At 41.7% G+C, this 12,665-nt stretch overlaps 2 protein-coding genes across 2 annotated transcripts; both read right to left on the bottom strand.

The window, feature by feature from the left end:
* Nucleotides 1-2,164: 2,164 nt before the first annotated feature.
* On the bottom strand, nucleotides 2,165-4,737 carry LOC111981688 (DNA-directed RNA polymerases I, II, and III subunit RPABC2). Its single transcript, XM_024013092.3, has 5 exons — nucleotides 4,598-4,737; nucleotides 4,194-4,263; nucleotides 3,775-3,905; nucleotides 2,935-3,006; nucleotides 2,165-2,809 (listed from the first exon to the last, which is right to left on the bottom strand). Exons 1-5 carry the CDS (start codon nucleotides 4,615-4,617, stop codon nucleotides 2,719-2,721), a joined length of 384 nt encoding a protein of 127 aa, XP_023868860.1. The 5' UTR covers nucleotides 4,618-4,737; the 3' UTR covers nucleotides 2,165-2,718.
* Nucleotides 4,738-5,183: 446 nt separating this feature from the next.
* LOC111981605 (MICAL-like protein 1) lies at nucleotides 5,184-9,795 on the bottom strand. The gene is made up of 11 exons (XM_070449164.1): nucleotides 9,760-9,795; nucleotides 9,082-9,223; nucleotides 8,869-8,968; nucleotides 7,941-8,484; nucleotides 6,924-7,025; nucleotides 6,703-6,829; nucleotides 6,473-6,563; nucleotides 6,250-6,323; nucleotides 5,981-6,095; nucleotides 5,827-5,870; nucleotides 5,184-5,666 (listed from the first exon to the last, which is right to left on the bottom strand). The coding sequence occupies exons 1-11, from the start codon at nucleotides 9,793-9,795 to the stop codon at nucleotides 5,551-5,553; spliced, it is 1,491 nt and encodes a 496-aa protein (XP_070305265.1). The 3' UTR covers nucleotides 5,184-5,550.
* Nucleotides 9,796-12,665: the final 2,870 nt, after the last annotated feature.

The following is a 12,665-nucleotide window of genomic DNA, read 5'->3' as shown; positions in this document are numbered from 1 at the left end:
GTCTGTCTCCACTAATGTTTTTATACCGGCTGCCTTGAGAAAGGTCAGATGACATTGGACAACAAACAGTGAATTCCAATATACCATAAATGCTACTTGCCAATGTTAATTATTTTCTTATTTTCCTCACATTACATAATTAGGCTAGGGTTAGGGCTTGGGCTAGGCCATATAACAACAGCAGTTATGCACAGCTTGCATTGTTTCATACACTTAACAAAAGCAATTTCAGCGAATGGATCATGGCTAATTCAGTTAGGCTGACTATGATTAAAGAATATTGAAAACCATGGCAGCCCTCATCCATGAGCTCTAGGCACAGAACCCTTTTGCTGGATATTACTGTTCTTTGCACAGGATACACAGCACCATACAGACAACACTGAACCCCACTATGGTCCACTGCTCTGACTGGTCCCACTACACGCACTTCAGCAGTTTAAATCATGTGTGTATATGCCTATGTCCATGCTTGTGTGTGATTGTGTGTTGTGGGTTAAGCCTGACTCTAATTCCCTCTATTTAATCGGCTGTGTGATACTTTGGTAAGACAAAGAGAGCCATTGAGAGGGAGCAGGGGGTGGAGGGAAARGGGGCAATGAGGGAGCCATACCCATAACTGCCTGGCCTGTAGCTCGCTGGGATACAAAGGGACTCTCATACTGGCTGCACAGTCTCTGCACCCCCACCCATCCCCAAACTCCCCTCCCTGCTCAGGTTGGGACTGTAATGGGATTAAAACATTCCAAAACTGGAGAGAGAGATAGAGATGTGGGCAAAATGCTTGTATGATGGAGGAAAAGAGGGAGGCTGCAGGATATTCAAATGGTGTCTTTTCATGGAATGGGTATAAAAATGGACAGAAGTTTCCAAGCAGAGGTGAATGGGGGGACAAGAGAACACAGGAGGGTGTTAGGTAAGTGTAGGCCCAGGGCAGAGGACAGACATTATGCACATACGCCATCATCAGAGTGGATCTACCCTAGCGATGGCCCCTTTTCTGTGGTTGAGGAAATGGTCATGTGAAGATCTTGGGTCCCATATGAAAGGAATACCGTGCCATCCTCAGGCAGGGAGTCTTCCAAATTCATTGCGACCCAAAAAAACAAGCAAAAAAAAGATACCGCCAATGCCATTCCCCATTGTGGACCTCTTAAATCACGCTAAATATAGCTAAGATATTAAATGTGGATGGTTGAACGAGGCTTAAATGAAATGGTTTCCTATAAAAAGCATCACAGGCCAGAAACTGCACGGCACTGGTTGARTAAGGCAGAGAAGATCTATTTTCTTCCTGCTTGACCTGGGCATATCCCTCATTTTCTTTCCAACAGCTTTCTTTCTTTCTACTCCTTCAGCCTGTAGGAATGTCAGCCCACTAAGGACTAGAGTAAAACTAGACTGGGGTGTCATGGCCCCTTACACCAAATCTGCWAATTGGGCAAGGGTCCCTCTTCAGCCCCCTCTCCCAACCTTGGGTAGGGATCGTTGCCTCAATAACAAGCCATTTTCACTAAAACAACGAACTGACTGTACTTGTCTGTTTGAGTGTGTGTAGATAGAACAAGTAAGAGGGTGAGAGCTATGTCAGTTTCAGTATCTGTCCATCATCGGGAGGTATGGGTACAACTTTCATGATAATATAAAAGAGCTTTTTGACTGTGGAACTCAAACTGGAGAAAGAACACTGACTGTTGTGAAAACATAWCCATGCGATTAGGGGTGCTGGGTTGGATAGGTGTTTTATCTGTACTAAGTGTACAATTCAGAGTAAAAGACAACTGATACAGTAAAATCCAGCACAACACATTCCTTCAGTCTATAATTGTGTTTGGGTCATGTCAGTACTTCCGCCAGCCTCCAAGAAAAACATATGACGTTGATATCTCAGAAATATGAKACAGATTTCTTAGAAATCTTAGTTCTTGGGAGGATCATTTAAAGACGTTTTGCTCAGAGCATAGTTGAAATTGTTTCAGCAAGTTATTCACTCAAATTAATTTGTGAGTTGTACCATTTGTATTTAATTACAGATGTTTTGCAATTAACACTGCATGAAAGAAAKTTGCAAATACTTTATTTGCTCTAAACCTTATAAAAACAGTCACATATTGAGACCTCCATGCAATAAATCAATTGTGTTGGGTAAGAAAAATACAAAAAGTACTTTCTTACAAAACAATTTAATCACAATAAAACAAAGAGCTCTTTCACAACAACTGCTCTTCCCCGTCATAAAACTATTCATAATCACAACTAAATTTTTTCCTAACACAATGTAAATGTAGACATGCGTTACAATTCTCCCTTGTGAATGACAGCTGTKATAACAGCACATAGCTTTTAAAAGCCCTACTTTCACTTCATAGAGTGTATATGCTTCAATGCTTTCAAAATAAATGGAGATACAGTGGGAGAGGTCACAGGCCTAAAATGTAAAGACTTATTAATTGATGACTTCACTCTGCAGGTTGTCTGTAGAGCTGGTTGGCACAGTGCAGGTGTAGGTGAGGTTATAGCAAAGGACCAGTATGTATGCAGGCGTTTGTTCCAGCCAAGCAGTAACACACAAGATTTGACTAATCAATGAATCATAGTCTTAAATAGACCCTGACTAGTTAAATAAGGTGTTAATGCTTTCTGGAACAAAAGCTTGCACTCACACCAGTCCAGTGAGTTGCGAGGTGGTCTGGCCCCGCCTGTCCGGTTTGGTCTGGCTCAGTCTGTAATGATGAGCTCGTCGCAGCCCCAATCTTCATAACTGCCATCAGGAAGGTACCGCCGGATGATGATGGGGATCTTCCTGCACCTGTAACAGTCACAGAAAAAACACAAGCATATACTGAAAAGTAACAGGCACTCTCCATGTATCAAACTGTATAGACTCCTTCCATCATAAACTATAAGAAAAAAATGAGATTAAGCATAGCTTACTTTAGCTCTTTCATGGCAATTTGCAGAGGGTCTGTCTCTCCCTCCAGCTCCACCATGACTGGGGCACACATCCTATATCACAGAGAAAGTTATGAATAGTGAGAGAGACAACATGACAGAGATAGACTATACATTCCTCCACATACTCAGCAGATTACCGGTCACCAACTAAACCTGCAGTTGACACCTGAGGTAGAGAATATGGCAAGAGCACAAGGTGAGTGGTACCTGTAGTAGTGGCAAAAATAAACATCTGTTGTAATATGCTGGGAACGTGGTATCCACGTGGGAGGAGATTTATCTTCCGTGTCCACTGCTGTCATTTTTTCCCTTTGTTGTACATCTTGTCAGCCATGCTGTAGGCACCAAGCTCCTTCAAACATTACGGTGTAAGGTTGTGATTCACGTTGGCTTTGGAATGTTTTGTTTAATTCTTRACCAAAACAGCTAGCTTTATCTTCGTATTTGATCATTTAGAATGCAGTCAGTTGTCATGTGTATTATGTTTTTTTTTTTTTTTAGCTAGTTGAGACCTAGTTTCGGTTACAATATTGATATTTACCTTTAGACAAATGACTGTCTTGAGTAAAGGCAAGACATGGGTGGAATCATACATATGAATTACAGCCACGTAAGAGATAAAGGTCATCTCTATATCGTATTTTAATTAACTTCCAAAATGTTCATTTGAGAAACCCATAGATGGTTACTAGTTCTCAGCGAAGAGGCTTGACACGGGCTCTTTTTATTCACAGGGACTCAAGGGCAGAAAGACATTTCTGGAAAGAAGCGGAAGTTTCACTTTCCTAGTATATTGCAACACTGCTGAGGTGTACTCACGCTATCTGGAGGGCYCGTGTCCCCAGCACCCTGGCCCTTTCATATTTGGTCATGTATTGAGTTGTGATCCTCTTCTGGTTGGCCTGCGACCCCTCCCCTGCAGGCAGGATCTTCACATTCTCTCGGTCCTCCTAGTAACAGGCCAGGACAACAAGAAACAGACAGAGAGAGCAAAGAGGAAGAGGTTGGGAGAATTTTTATAKATTTAGTTTGAATTGGTGATGAAATTGTTGAACATTGAATAGGTGACAGACAGTAATGGATTGATTGTAGTGAAATAAAAAGCATCAGAGGAATATGACAGATCACAAGAGATTACTAAAACACTATAAATCTGTCCAGATACAATGACGCTTACTATATAACGTTCWGAYTTAATACCTTGCTAACTAGGAAGAACAAATAGGTGGCAAACTCACATCTTCAACGTTTTCCAGGTCATCCAATCCCTCATCCTCTTCAGCGTCATCAAAGTCTCCATCATCAAAACTGCAGAGGTAACAAGAGGAGTAAAGTGTAAAGAATAATAAACAAACGTGAACAGTGGAGTGTTGAGGCAACGTGCGCTAATTTAACCAGTTAGATTGGTTAAGTACAATACATGTGTGTCGTATGTCTTTTTAGGCTCTCAACGTGGGAACCTTTCATGTTCTCCCAGTGATTCATGTTCTCACTGGGAGAAAAATGAAAAGGTCACCACGTTGACCTAAAATCACTGGGAGAACATGGAAGGTCCCTAAATTGAGTCTAAAAAGACATGCGACATACATCGTTGTACTTCTTTTTTTTTTTTTTTTTAGATAACAATATTCTATATACTTACTCTCCTTCGTTGTCGGACATGTTCCTTTACTTTAGTAAAAAAAAAAACMAGTGTTTTTTATAGCGAATTTCAAGACTGTTGTTAACATCTAGACATAATCTGTTTAACCAACTTCCGGCCGCGTAGTGCGTCGACTTAATTGGTAGACTATCAACTGCACCATATTATATAGTTCCGCAGAGCSACTCAACACATGAACGAGATATTTAAAAAATATATATATATACAGTTAAAAATATATATCTAGGTTTATTTTTCCAAATGTATTATACTAACTAAACGTGTATTTTTTTAGATCGTATAATGTAGTTTTGAGCATGATAAAATACCTATCATCAAGAAGTGGTTAATTCCCACATTGGCGAGACATAAATAACAAAGATCTGAATACAGTGTGAATCTAAATCTCACAAAGATCTTGCCCAATAAATCAGACTGTACAGGCAATGGAATGCATCGCCACAATCTGGAGTAGCAAAGACTATTTTCTTGAAATATACATTAGGCGTATGAGGTACATTTGAAAAAAACAAACATTAAAATGACATTTAAAACATTATCAAAAGATTATGATCATACAAATACATTCTGTTCATACAAAGTACAATGTTTTATTAAATATAATTTAACAAAGTTGAACTGTAAAAATAATAGGCTGACCACGGCTTTACGGAATGCAGGAGCAATCACATCTTGTGCAAAAAGTGCAGTGTAATGGGGAGGTATAATGGGGATAGTTTTTTTCACTTGGGAAGAAAATCCATCAAATGCATCAGAGGCTTCTCTTAATTCGTATCCACTCTCATCCACAGTCCAAGAGTCTCCATCTCTTACCCGTAATCTTCATACATTTATTTGTACAATTATGAGACATTACATTGTGGCTCAATGTGTATTTGTTCACAAATATAGACCTATTTGTTCCTTCCTTACAGGGTGAGCCCGAGTCCAACTCAGTTATTCTTCTTTAGAGAGCCTTTGCTCTTAGAGTCTTTATGACTCAGCATCTTCATGGGCTTGAACTTTGCTCTTAACGTCTTCAGGTCTTTCCCAGACTCTTTTTTTAAATCTGAGGAGGGAGAAATAGTGATACCATGATCAAATTCTGAGAAATGAAGGAGTCTGAGGTGTAGTATTGAGGGAATAGGAATGAAAGAGAGTGAACAGACACGAGAAAACAGAAAAGACAACAACAAAATAAACACTCTAGGAAAATACTTTCCCCTCACCTTTCTTCTTGATCATGGAAAACTGAACATATTCTTCTTTTTCACTGAAAAAGACAAACCATTGGTAGGTATGAGCAAGAGCATCAATTATCTGCTGAATGAAATTTGTCTGAATCAATGGCTGTCGGTATTCATCTATGAGTTTTTCATGCACCTTTGCCTGTCCTGATCCAAGCTGTTGATGATGTGGTTCCTCTGTTCAATGATGGTGACAAGCTCCTRCATCAACTGCTGGTCCCTATAACGGTCATCCTTACTCCACTTACACTCTGGGGGGATGATGATTGAGGAGGAGATGAGGAGAGACAAACAATTAGATTAGTCAAATAACAACACATAACACATAATTAATAATAGCAGACTGATAATTGCTGAGGAGTAGTAGATAATTGAGGGAGGGTCGTGTGAAAACTGGCCACTCACCTGGTTTGTTGAGGAGACATCTCAGTTCATATTCCACGTCTGCCTGTCTCTCCTCTAAATTKTGTTGCTTGGCCCTTGGAGTGCACATACAAATACATCAAGTCCATAAATATTTCATTTACAACACTGTCCATATGTTGGGAATGATAAAAGAAGCAGAGATAATAAAGGTGTTATGAAGGTGCTGTCTTGCTTTGATATAATTTCAGGTCAGTGCACTTACATGTATACCAGCTCTGCGTCCCTGCGCACAAGCATTTGTTTCTCATGTACTAGAGTGAACCAGTCCACCAACATGTCCTCCTCTTCCTGGTCTGAAACAAACAGGTGGACGACACTAGTTTTCTCAATAACAATTAATCTCTAACAACAACACTTTATATYATAACCGGAAGAATTACTTGGATGTTAATAATAAGCACACTATAGACACGTACAACTACAGACACTCACCATTCTGGCAGTCTCTCAAGCTTCTCTCCATCTCCACCCCTCTCGGCTCCAGCCTGTCCATTCGTTTCTCCAGCTCCCCCAGCTCCACCTGCAGCTCCTCCACTGGGACATAGTTGTCTGTCTGCACCTGAGGAGACATGCATGTGTACTAGGGGACTGTTCTGATTTGGAGAAAACACTGGAGAATGGGTTAATTTCATTATACTGAGATATCCTCTCACCMTCCTCTTGATGAGGGGGAAGCCATGTCCAGGGGCAGGCTTGGATTTGGGGAACTCAGAGGGGGAGACTTTACGATTGAAAGGGTTCTCCTTACATACCTGCTAAATTGGAGATTGAAGACATTTCTGTGAAATCCACAATTGTAATATTCAAGCACACACAGTCCAAGCAGCTATCTCGAGTAGGCTATAACCTACAGTATAGGGACGATGTTATTATGCAAGAATCTTAGAAAAACATGTTGTCTTTTATGTTAACATGTTGGAAAATAGTTTCAGTCTGAAACTTACTTAACCTGATATCTTTGCATAATATGCATGTGTTGTCTAATACAAGCTTATATGTTCTGTATTTTGGGAGAGGAGGTGGGCACCTGGCCAGAGTCACTCACTTCAGACACACTAGGGAGCGATGGGGGTCTGAGCAGTGAAGGACTGGCTGCTGCTCCATTGGTTGACAAGGTTGGTGGGGGGTGGCTTCGGGTACAGGCTGAACTAGTGGAGATTGCTGGCACAGACACACTTTTGGGCAAAGAGAGGCTCTGGGCTATATCTGATTTGCCAAGAGCACTTGGTGCTCCAGTTACACTGCATATGCTATCAGCTCCAGCTAAATTAGACACACTAAGTGAACTGGCAGAAGCTTCAGAAACACTAGCTTCTTCAGTTAAATTAGATATGTTAGGTGCACTAATTCCTCCAACTAAACCTCCTAACCCACTAGCTCCAGCTAGACCACATACACCGTGTGATCTGGCTACTTCAGCTAGATTAGATACATCAAGGGAACTAGCAGCCTCAGCCAAGTAAGATGAACTTGTGGTTTTAGCTTCAGTCAAATTAGACAAACCAAGTGAACTAGCTGCTTTGGACAAGTTGGTTGATTCTCCAACTCCAACATCTGCTAAACACAGAATTGAGTGTACTGAAATATTCTGATAACAATGACATACTCTTCATACAGTCGTAAAGTGAGGTCAGAATTGAGAAGTGGAGTGGTGGTTTTGTCTTACTCACCAGAAACAAGGGGGCTGTCCATGGCTTTAGGTGGGTTCTGGGTGCAGGACGAGGAGGGGTGGAGTCTAACACCCGTCTGGGTGCAGGAGCTGGCCGTCCAGGGCTTGCAGAAGCCGAACCGCTGTCTGGAGTTACAGTGAGTGTTTCTGTTGTCTGAATMGGCCGTGTCCCTGCTTCTTCAAGCTTTCCCTCTTCTACAGTMGGAGTTGGAGGACAGGGTGGCCTTTGCTTCTTAAGTGTGTCATGCCTTGTCTTTCTCTCACCTCCCTCTGTCTCTGTCTCTCCTCTTTCAAAAATAACTGTCTCACCTGAGTCTGTTTTTCTAATAAAATCAGAGAGATCGGGGTTGTCTGTAAATCCACCCTGAGATAGTGTCACCTCCTGCTCATCTAATTTGGGCAGATTCTCTATTGATCCAGTTTGTTTACTGTAGTCGGGGTGGGCATTTTGACTGGCTGTCAAGTGGTGGGTGCAGACCAAGGAGCCAACTTCACTCCCCTCTTTGTAAGACCCTGGTAAGAGAGTGCTGCTACACACACTGCATCTGAAAGAGAAACACAGGATGACATGAGAGGGACACAAATCACAGATTATATTTCACTGTCTGCAGATAAGGATAAGCTAGCGTTGCCTTCTGAGCAGTAGTGTTWCCTGAAGCAGCTGCGGTGGTAGAGTTTCCCCTCAGTGAGATGTCTCTGCACCAGGTGGACATGCTTCGTGCAGGAGGCACAAATGCTGCATGGCCTGCCACTGTTGGATCGCTCCTCTGTCCTTGACTGTTGAGCAGGGGAGGTCAGCCAATGGCAACAGTAAAGAGGAAGAAATGTGAGAATTTGGGATGAAAGAGGAGATTGAGATAAATAACTTTGATTTGAGATTAAGTAATAAAAAATTCAAAATAAAAATGGCTTCATAACAACTTTATTACATTACCTTGGCTGGCTGCGAACCTCCAAGAGAGTCAGGTTGTGTCTTGGAGTGACTGGAGAACTCTGCGACACATGGCGTCTTCAAACTGTCTGGATTGGCTGCTTAGTAAAGATAAACACTTTGAATACACACACATTTGACAAACAAAGAAAGGTGGAACCAACCATGTGCTGTTTTCCCAATTTGACTATGYCACAATTTAGCTACACACCATGAGACTTCTTGTTGAAGCAGTGGTAGTAATGGGAGAGGTAAGTGATGACACTTASCCGGTCTGGCACTTCTGTGGACACCATGTCCTTAGCATCCAGCAATGCAGGGATGCTCAGCTTTGACTGTGCGACCTCAAATGCCTGGTAGGAGACAGGGATCAATAATGAAATGCCAGACAGATAGGACAATATAAAAAGATGTAGTGCAATGTATGAACATAAACATGCATTGAGACAGTCATGCATGCAGGTAAAAGATAATTACGTAAAACTCACCAAATGCTTGTTTTCATAAACATTATCTTTGGAGAGGGAGTTGAAGTCTCTGGAGCAAAAGCAGAATAGTACTACGTGATACAAATGATGGGCCATCACAGACCCCAACAACATTGGGATGTAATGAAGAGGTGGGAGGGAGGGATTGGTTATTTTATTAGGATCCCCATTTATCGCAGCAGCTACTCTTCCTGGGGTCCACACAAAACATGAAATATTACACAATACAGAACATTAATAGACAAGAACAGCTCAAGGACAGAACTACATAAATGTAAAACATCCCACACAGCCTACATAACAATACATACACAATATCTAAGTCAAATAGAGGAGAGGCGTTGTGTCGTGAGGTGTTGCTTTATCTGTTGTTGTTTTTTTWAAACAGGTTTGCTGTTCACTTGAACAATCTGTGATGGAAGGGAGTTCCATGCCATCGTGGCACTATCTAATAATGTACATATTCTTGAATTTGTTATGGATTTGGGGACTGTGAAAAGACCCCTGGTGGCATGTCTGGTGGGGTAAGTGTGTGTGTCAGTGCTGTGTGTAAGTCAACTATGTAAACAATTTGTAATTTTCAACACAATGTTTCTTATGAATACAATAACGTGTCTCTCCTCTTCTTTTAGCCAAGAGAGACTGCCATGCATAGTATTGATATTAGCCCTCTGATTACAGTTTAGAGCAAAACGTGCTGCTCTGTTCTGGGCCAGCTGCAGTCTTTCTAGGTCCTTCTTTGCAGAACCTGAKCATATGACTYGGCAATAATCAAGATAAGATKAAACTAGAGCCTGCAGGACTTGCTATGTGGAGTGTGGTGTAAAAAAGCAGAACATCTTTTTATCGCGGACAGACCTCTCCCCACCTTCACAACCATTGAATCAATATGTTTTGGCCATGACAGTTTACAATCCKAGGTAACTCCAAGTAATTGAGTCCCTTCAACTTGCTCAACAACCACATTATTCATTATCAGATTCAGCTGAGGTCTAGAATTTATGGAGTGATTTGTACCAGATACAATGCTCTTAGTTTTAGAGATGTTCAGGACTAGTTTATTACTGGCCAACCATTCTAAAACTGACTGCAAATCTCTGTTCAGGGTTCCAGTGATTTCACTAGCTGCGGTTGCTGACGCATGAAGGGTTCAATCATCCRRGTACATWGACACACAGGCTTTGTTTAATGCCAGTGACAGGTCATTAGTAAAAATAGAAAAAAGGAGAGGGCCAAGAGAGCTGCCCTGCGGCACACCACACTTTACATGTTTAACATTAGAGACYTTTCCATTAAAGAATGGAGGGGGGAGAGGAAAYGATAGAGGAAGATTAAGGAGAGTTAACTTGGAGCTTAGGCCATGCTGTGGTTCCGTGTATCAGGGCAGACAAATCCACTGTGACAGGATTCAGGTCCCTGCTACAGCTACAGTAGAGTTTGCCAGCCGCTCTGGATCAGCCTAAGGACAGGCAGGAACTGAGTCAGACTGTGCGTCCTATAGGCCTACTGTCAACAATGTACTCACATACAACACACTGACTGGGGCAGTGCTGTCATGGCCCACAGTAGTAGAGAGGATGGGGAAGCTCACAGGAGAGTTCACAATCCTATTCTAATTTATTTGATATACTTACATCAAATCATGTCGGTGTTTGTGGATAATGGCACAAAACGCCAATCCATCTCTGAATGAAGAAGACATGTTCCTTATCTCCACATTGGSGTAATTTTCGCATTTTATGCCACACCATTCTTGTAAAGCTTTCAATGACCCCATGATAGAATTTCATCCTCCCATGTTAAATTGAGAAAGTCAACAACCACTTCAACCTCAACCTGTCAGATCCTGGATATTCAAATATGTTTAGCACACCCACTAGCTACGTTAGCTTGTTGGCTATATTTGTCGACCAAGTCAAACCAAGTTCAACATTGTTTWTACTGAGAAAACCTATGTGACTTCACTGTAATTTGCTTCCAATGTGTTGTTCCCCAAAATTCTCTAATCTCAGCGAAGTAGATCCTTGAAGGAAAAAATAGCGAGCAACGTTCACTTTCACGGGTTGATTTGCTGTAAAATGTTGACACAACAATACATCTCTTCACTCAAGTATTTTTTTCGTTCGAATCACTTTTGGGTTACATTTTAATAAATYTGTTACGTTGTTTAGCGATCGTGGCTTTCTGAGATAATGTACTATCCCGAAGAGTTGATCACAAAGAATAAACACCAAAACAAACCCGTTACTGTACCACACGGTAACTGTACTGACTACACATGTACAGCAGTACACCTTTGTGKCGCTAGAGGGTAGAGAAAACCGGTAGAAATCTGAAACTGGTTGCACTGTCTGCAATAAACAACTACAGTGTGATCGAGAAGGTCCATTAGAAAGTATGATAACCTTTTTTCTGTGTTATATATTCTTATGCGCCAGTGCCAGCGCGTTCATCATCCACCCATCACTGTTGGAGAGGTGAGAAGGGGAGCTCTCAAATTTGTTCCTCGCGAGACACGTTCATGGTAAAGAGAATTCCCGTAGTGATGGCGGCGGCGCCGCCTGACACCGAGAGTTTGGAGTCACGTATCAGTAAGTATTTAAAAAAAAAAGTTATTTAGGTTGTATAGAGAGCTATTGGAGCATGCATCCTTGGAAAAATAACGGTGTCGCAGTCGACCGAGATGACAGGTTAAGCAAAATCAATGTGCAAACTGAGAGGGGCTGTAACGTTAGACCTCTCATAAACAGCAAGCTAGCCAGCTGTAAAGCTAACGTGAGCTAACTAGCTATCCAGATAGATTCCCAGAACCATCTAGACTAGAGAGAATGCATCTAACTCTTGCTAGATACGGGAACCAGCAAGCCACCGATCGTGAATTCATATCCTGCCAGTGACTATACGCTTAGCTATGGGACAGTGCTGTCAAATGCAGGAAGCCTAGTTCACTCGGTCAGTGGGAGAACTGGAGTTGGAGTCCCTTACAAAGTCGTGTCCAAAGTACTGTTGGAAGGCTAAAGTACTTGCTATTATCTGTTTTCAAAACAGTTCTGCAACAGAACTGATTGATGTTCATCTCCATTTTTCACAGTTCCCTGAATTAAACATGGATATGTGTCATTATCGAAAAATATTCAGATGAACCTTTACTTCKCRTTTTCCCAATTTCTTTCATTCTCCCACTAGACAAGGCCACAAACCCACTAAACAGAGACGCAGATTGGGACAGCACCCAGGCCTTCTGTGACCAGCTCAACAATGATTTGGAGGGGTATGTGAATGTCAGTGTCTCATAACATGTACACGT

The sequence above is a fragment of the Salvelinus sp. IW2-2015 genome, linkage group LG20, assembly GCF_002910315.2.
Source record: "Salvelinus sp. IW2-2015 linkage group LG20, ASM291031v2, whole genome shotgun sequence".
Taxonomy (NCBI): Eukaryota; Metazoa; Chordata; class Actinopteri; order Salmoniformes; family Salmonidae; genus Salvelinus; species Salvelinus sp. IW2-2015.
The sequence above is the reverse complement of the archived record's forward strand: the minus strand, read 5'-3'. Positions and strand labels throughout refer to the sequence as shown.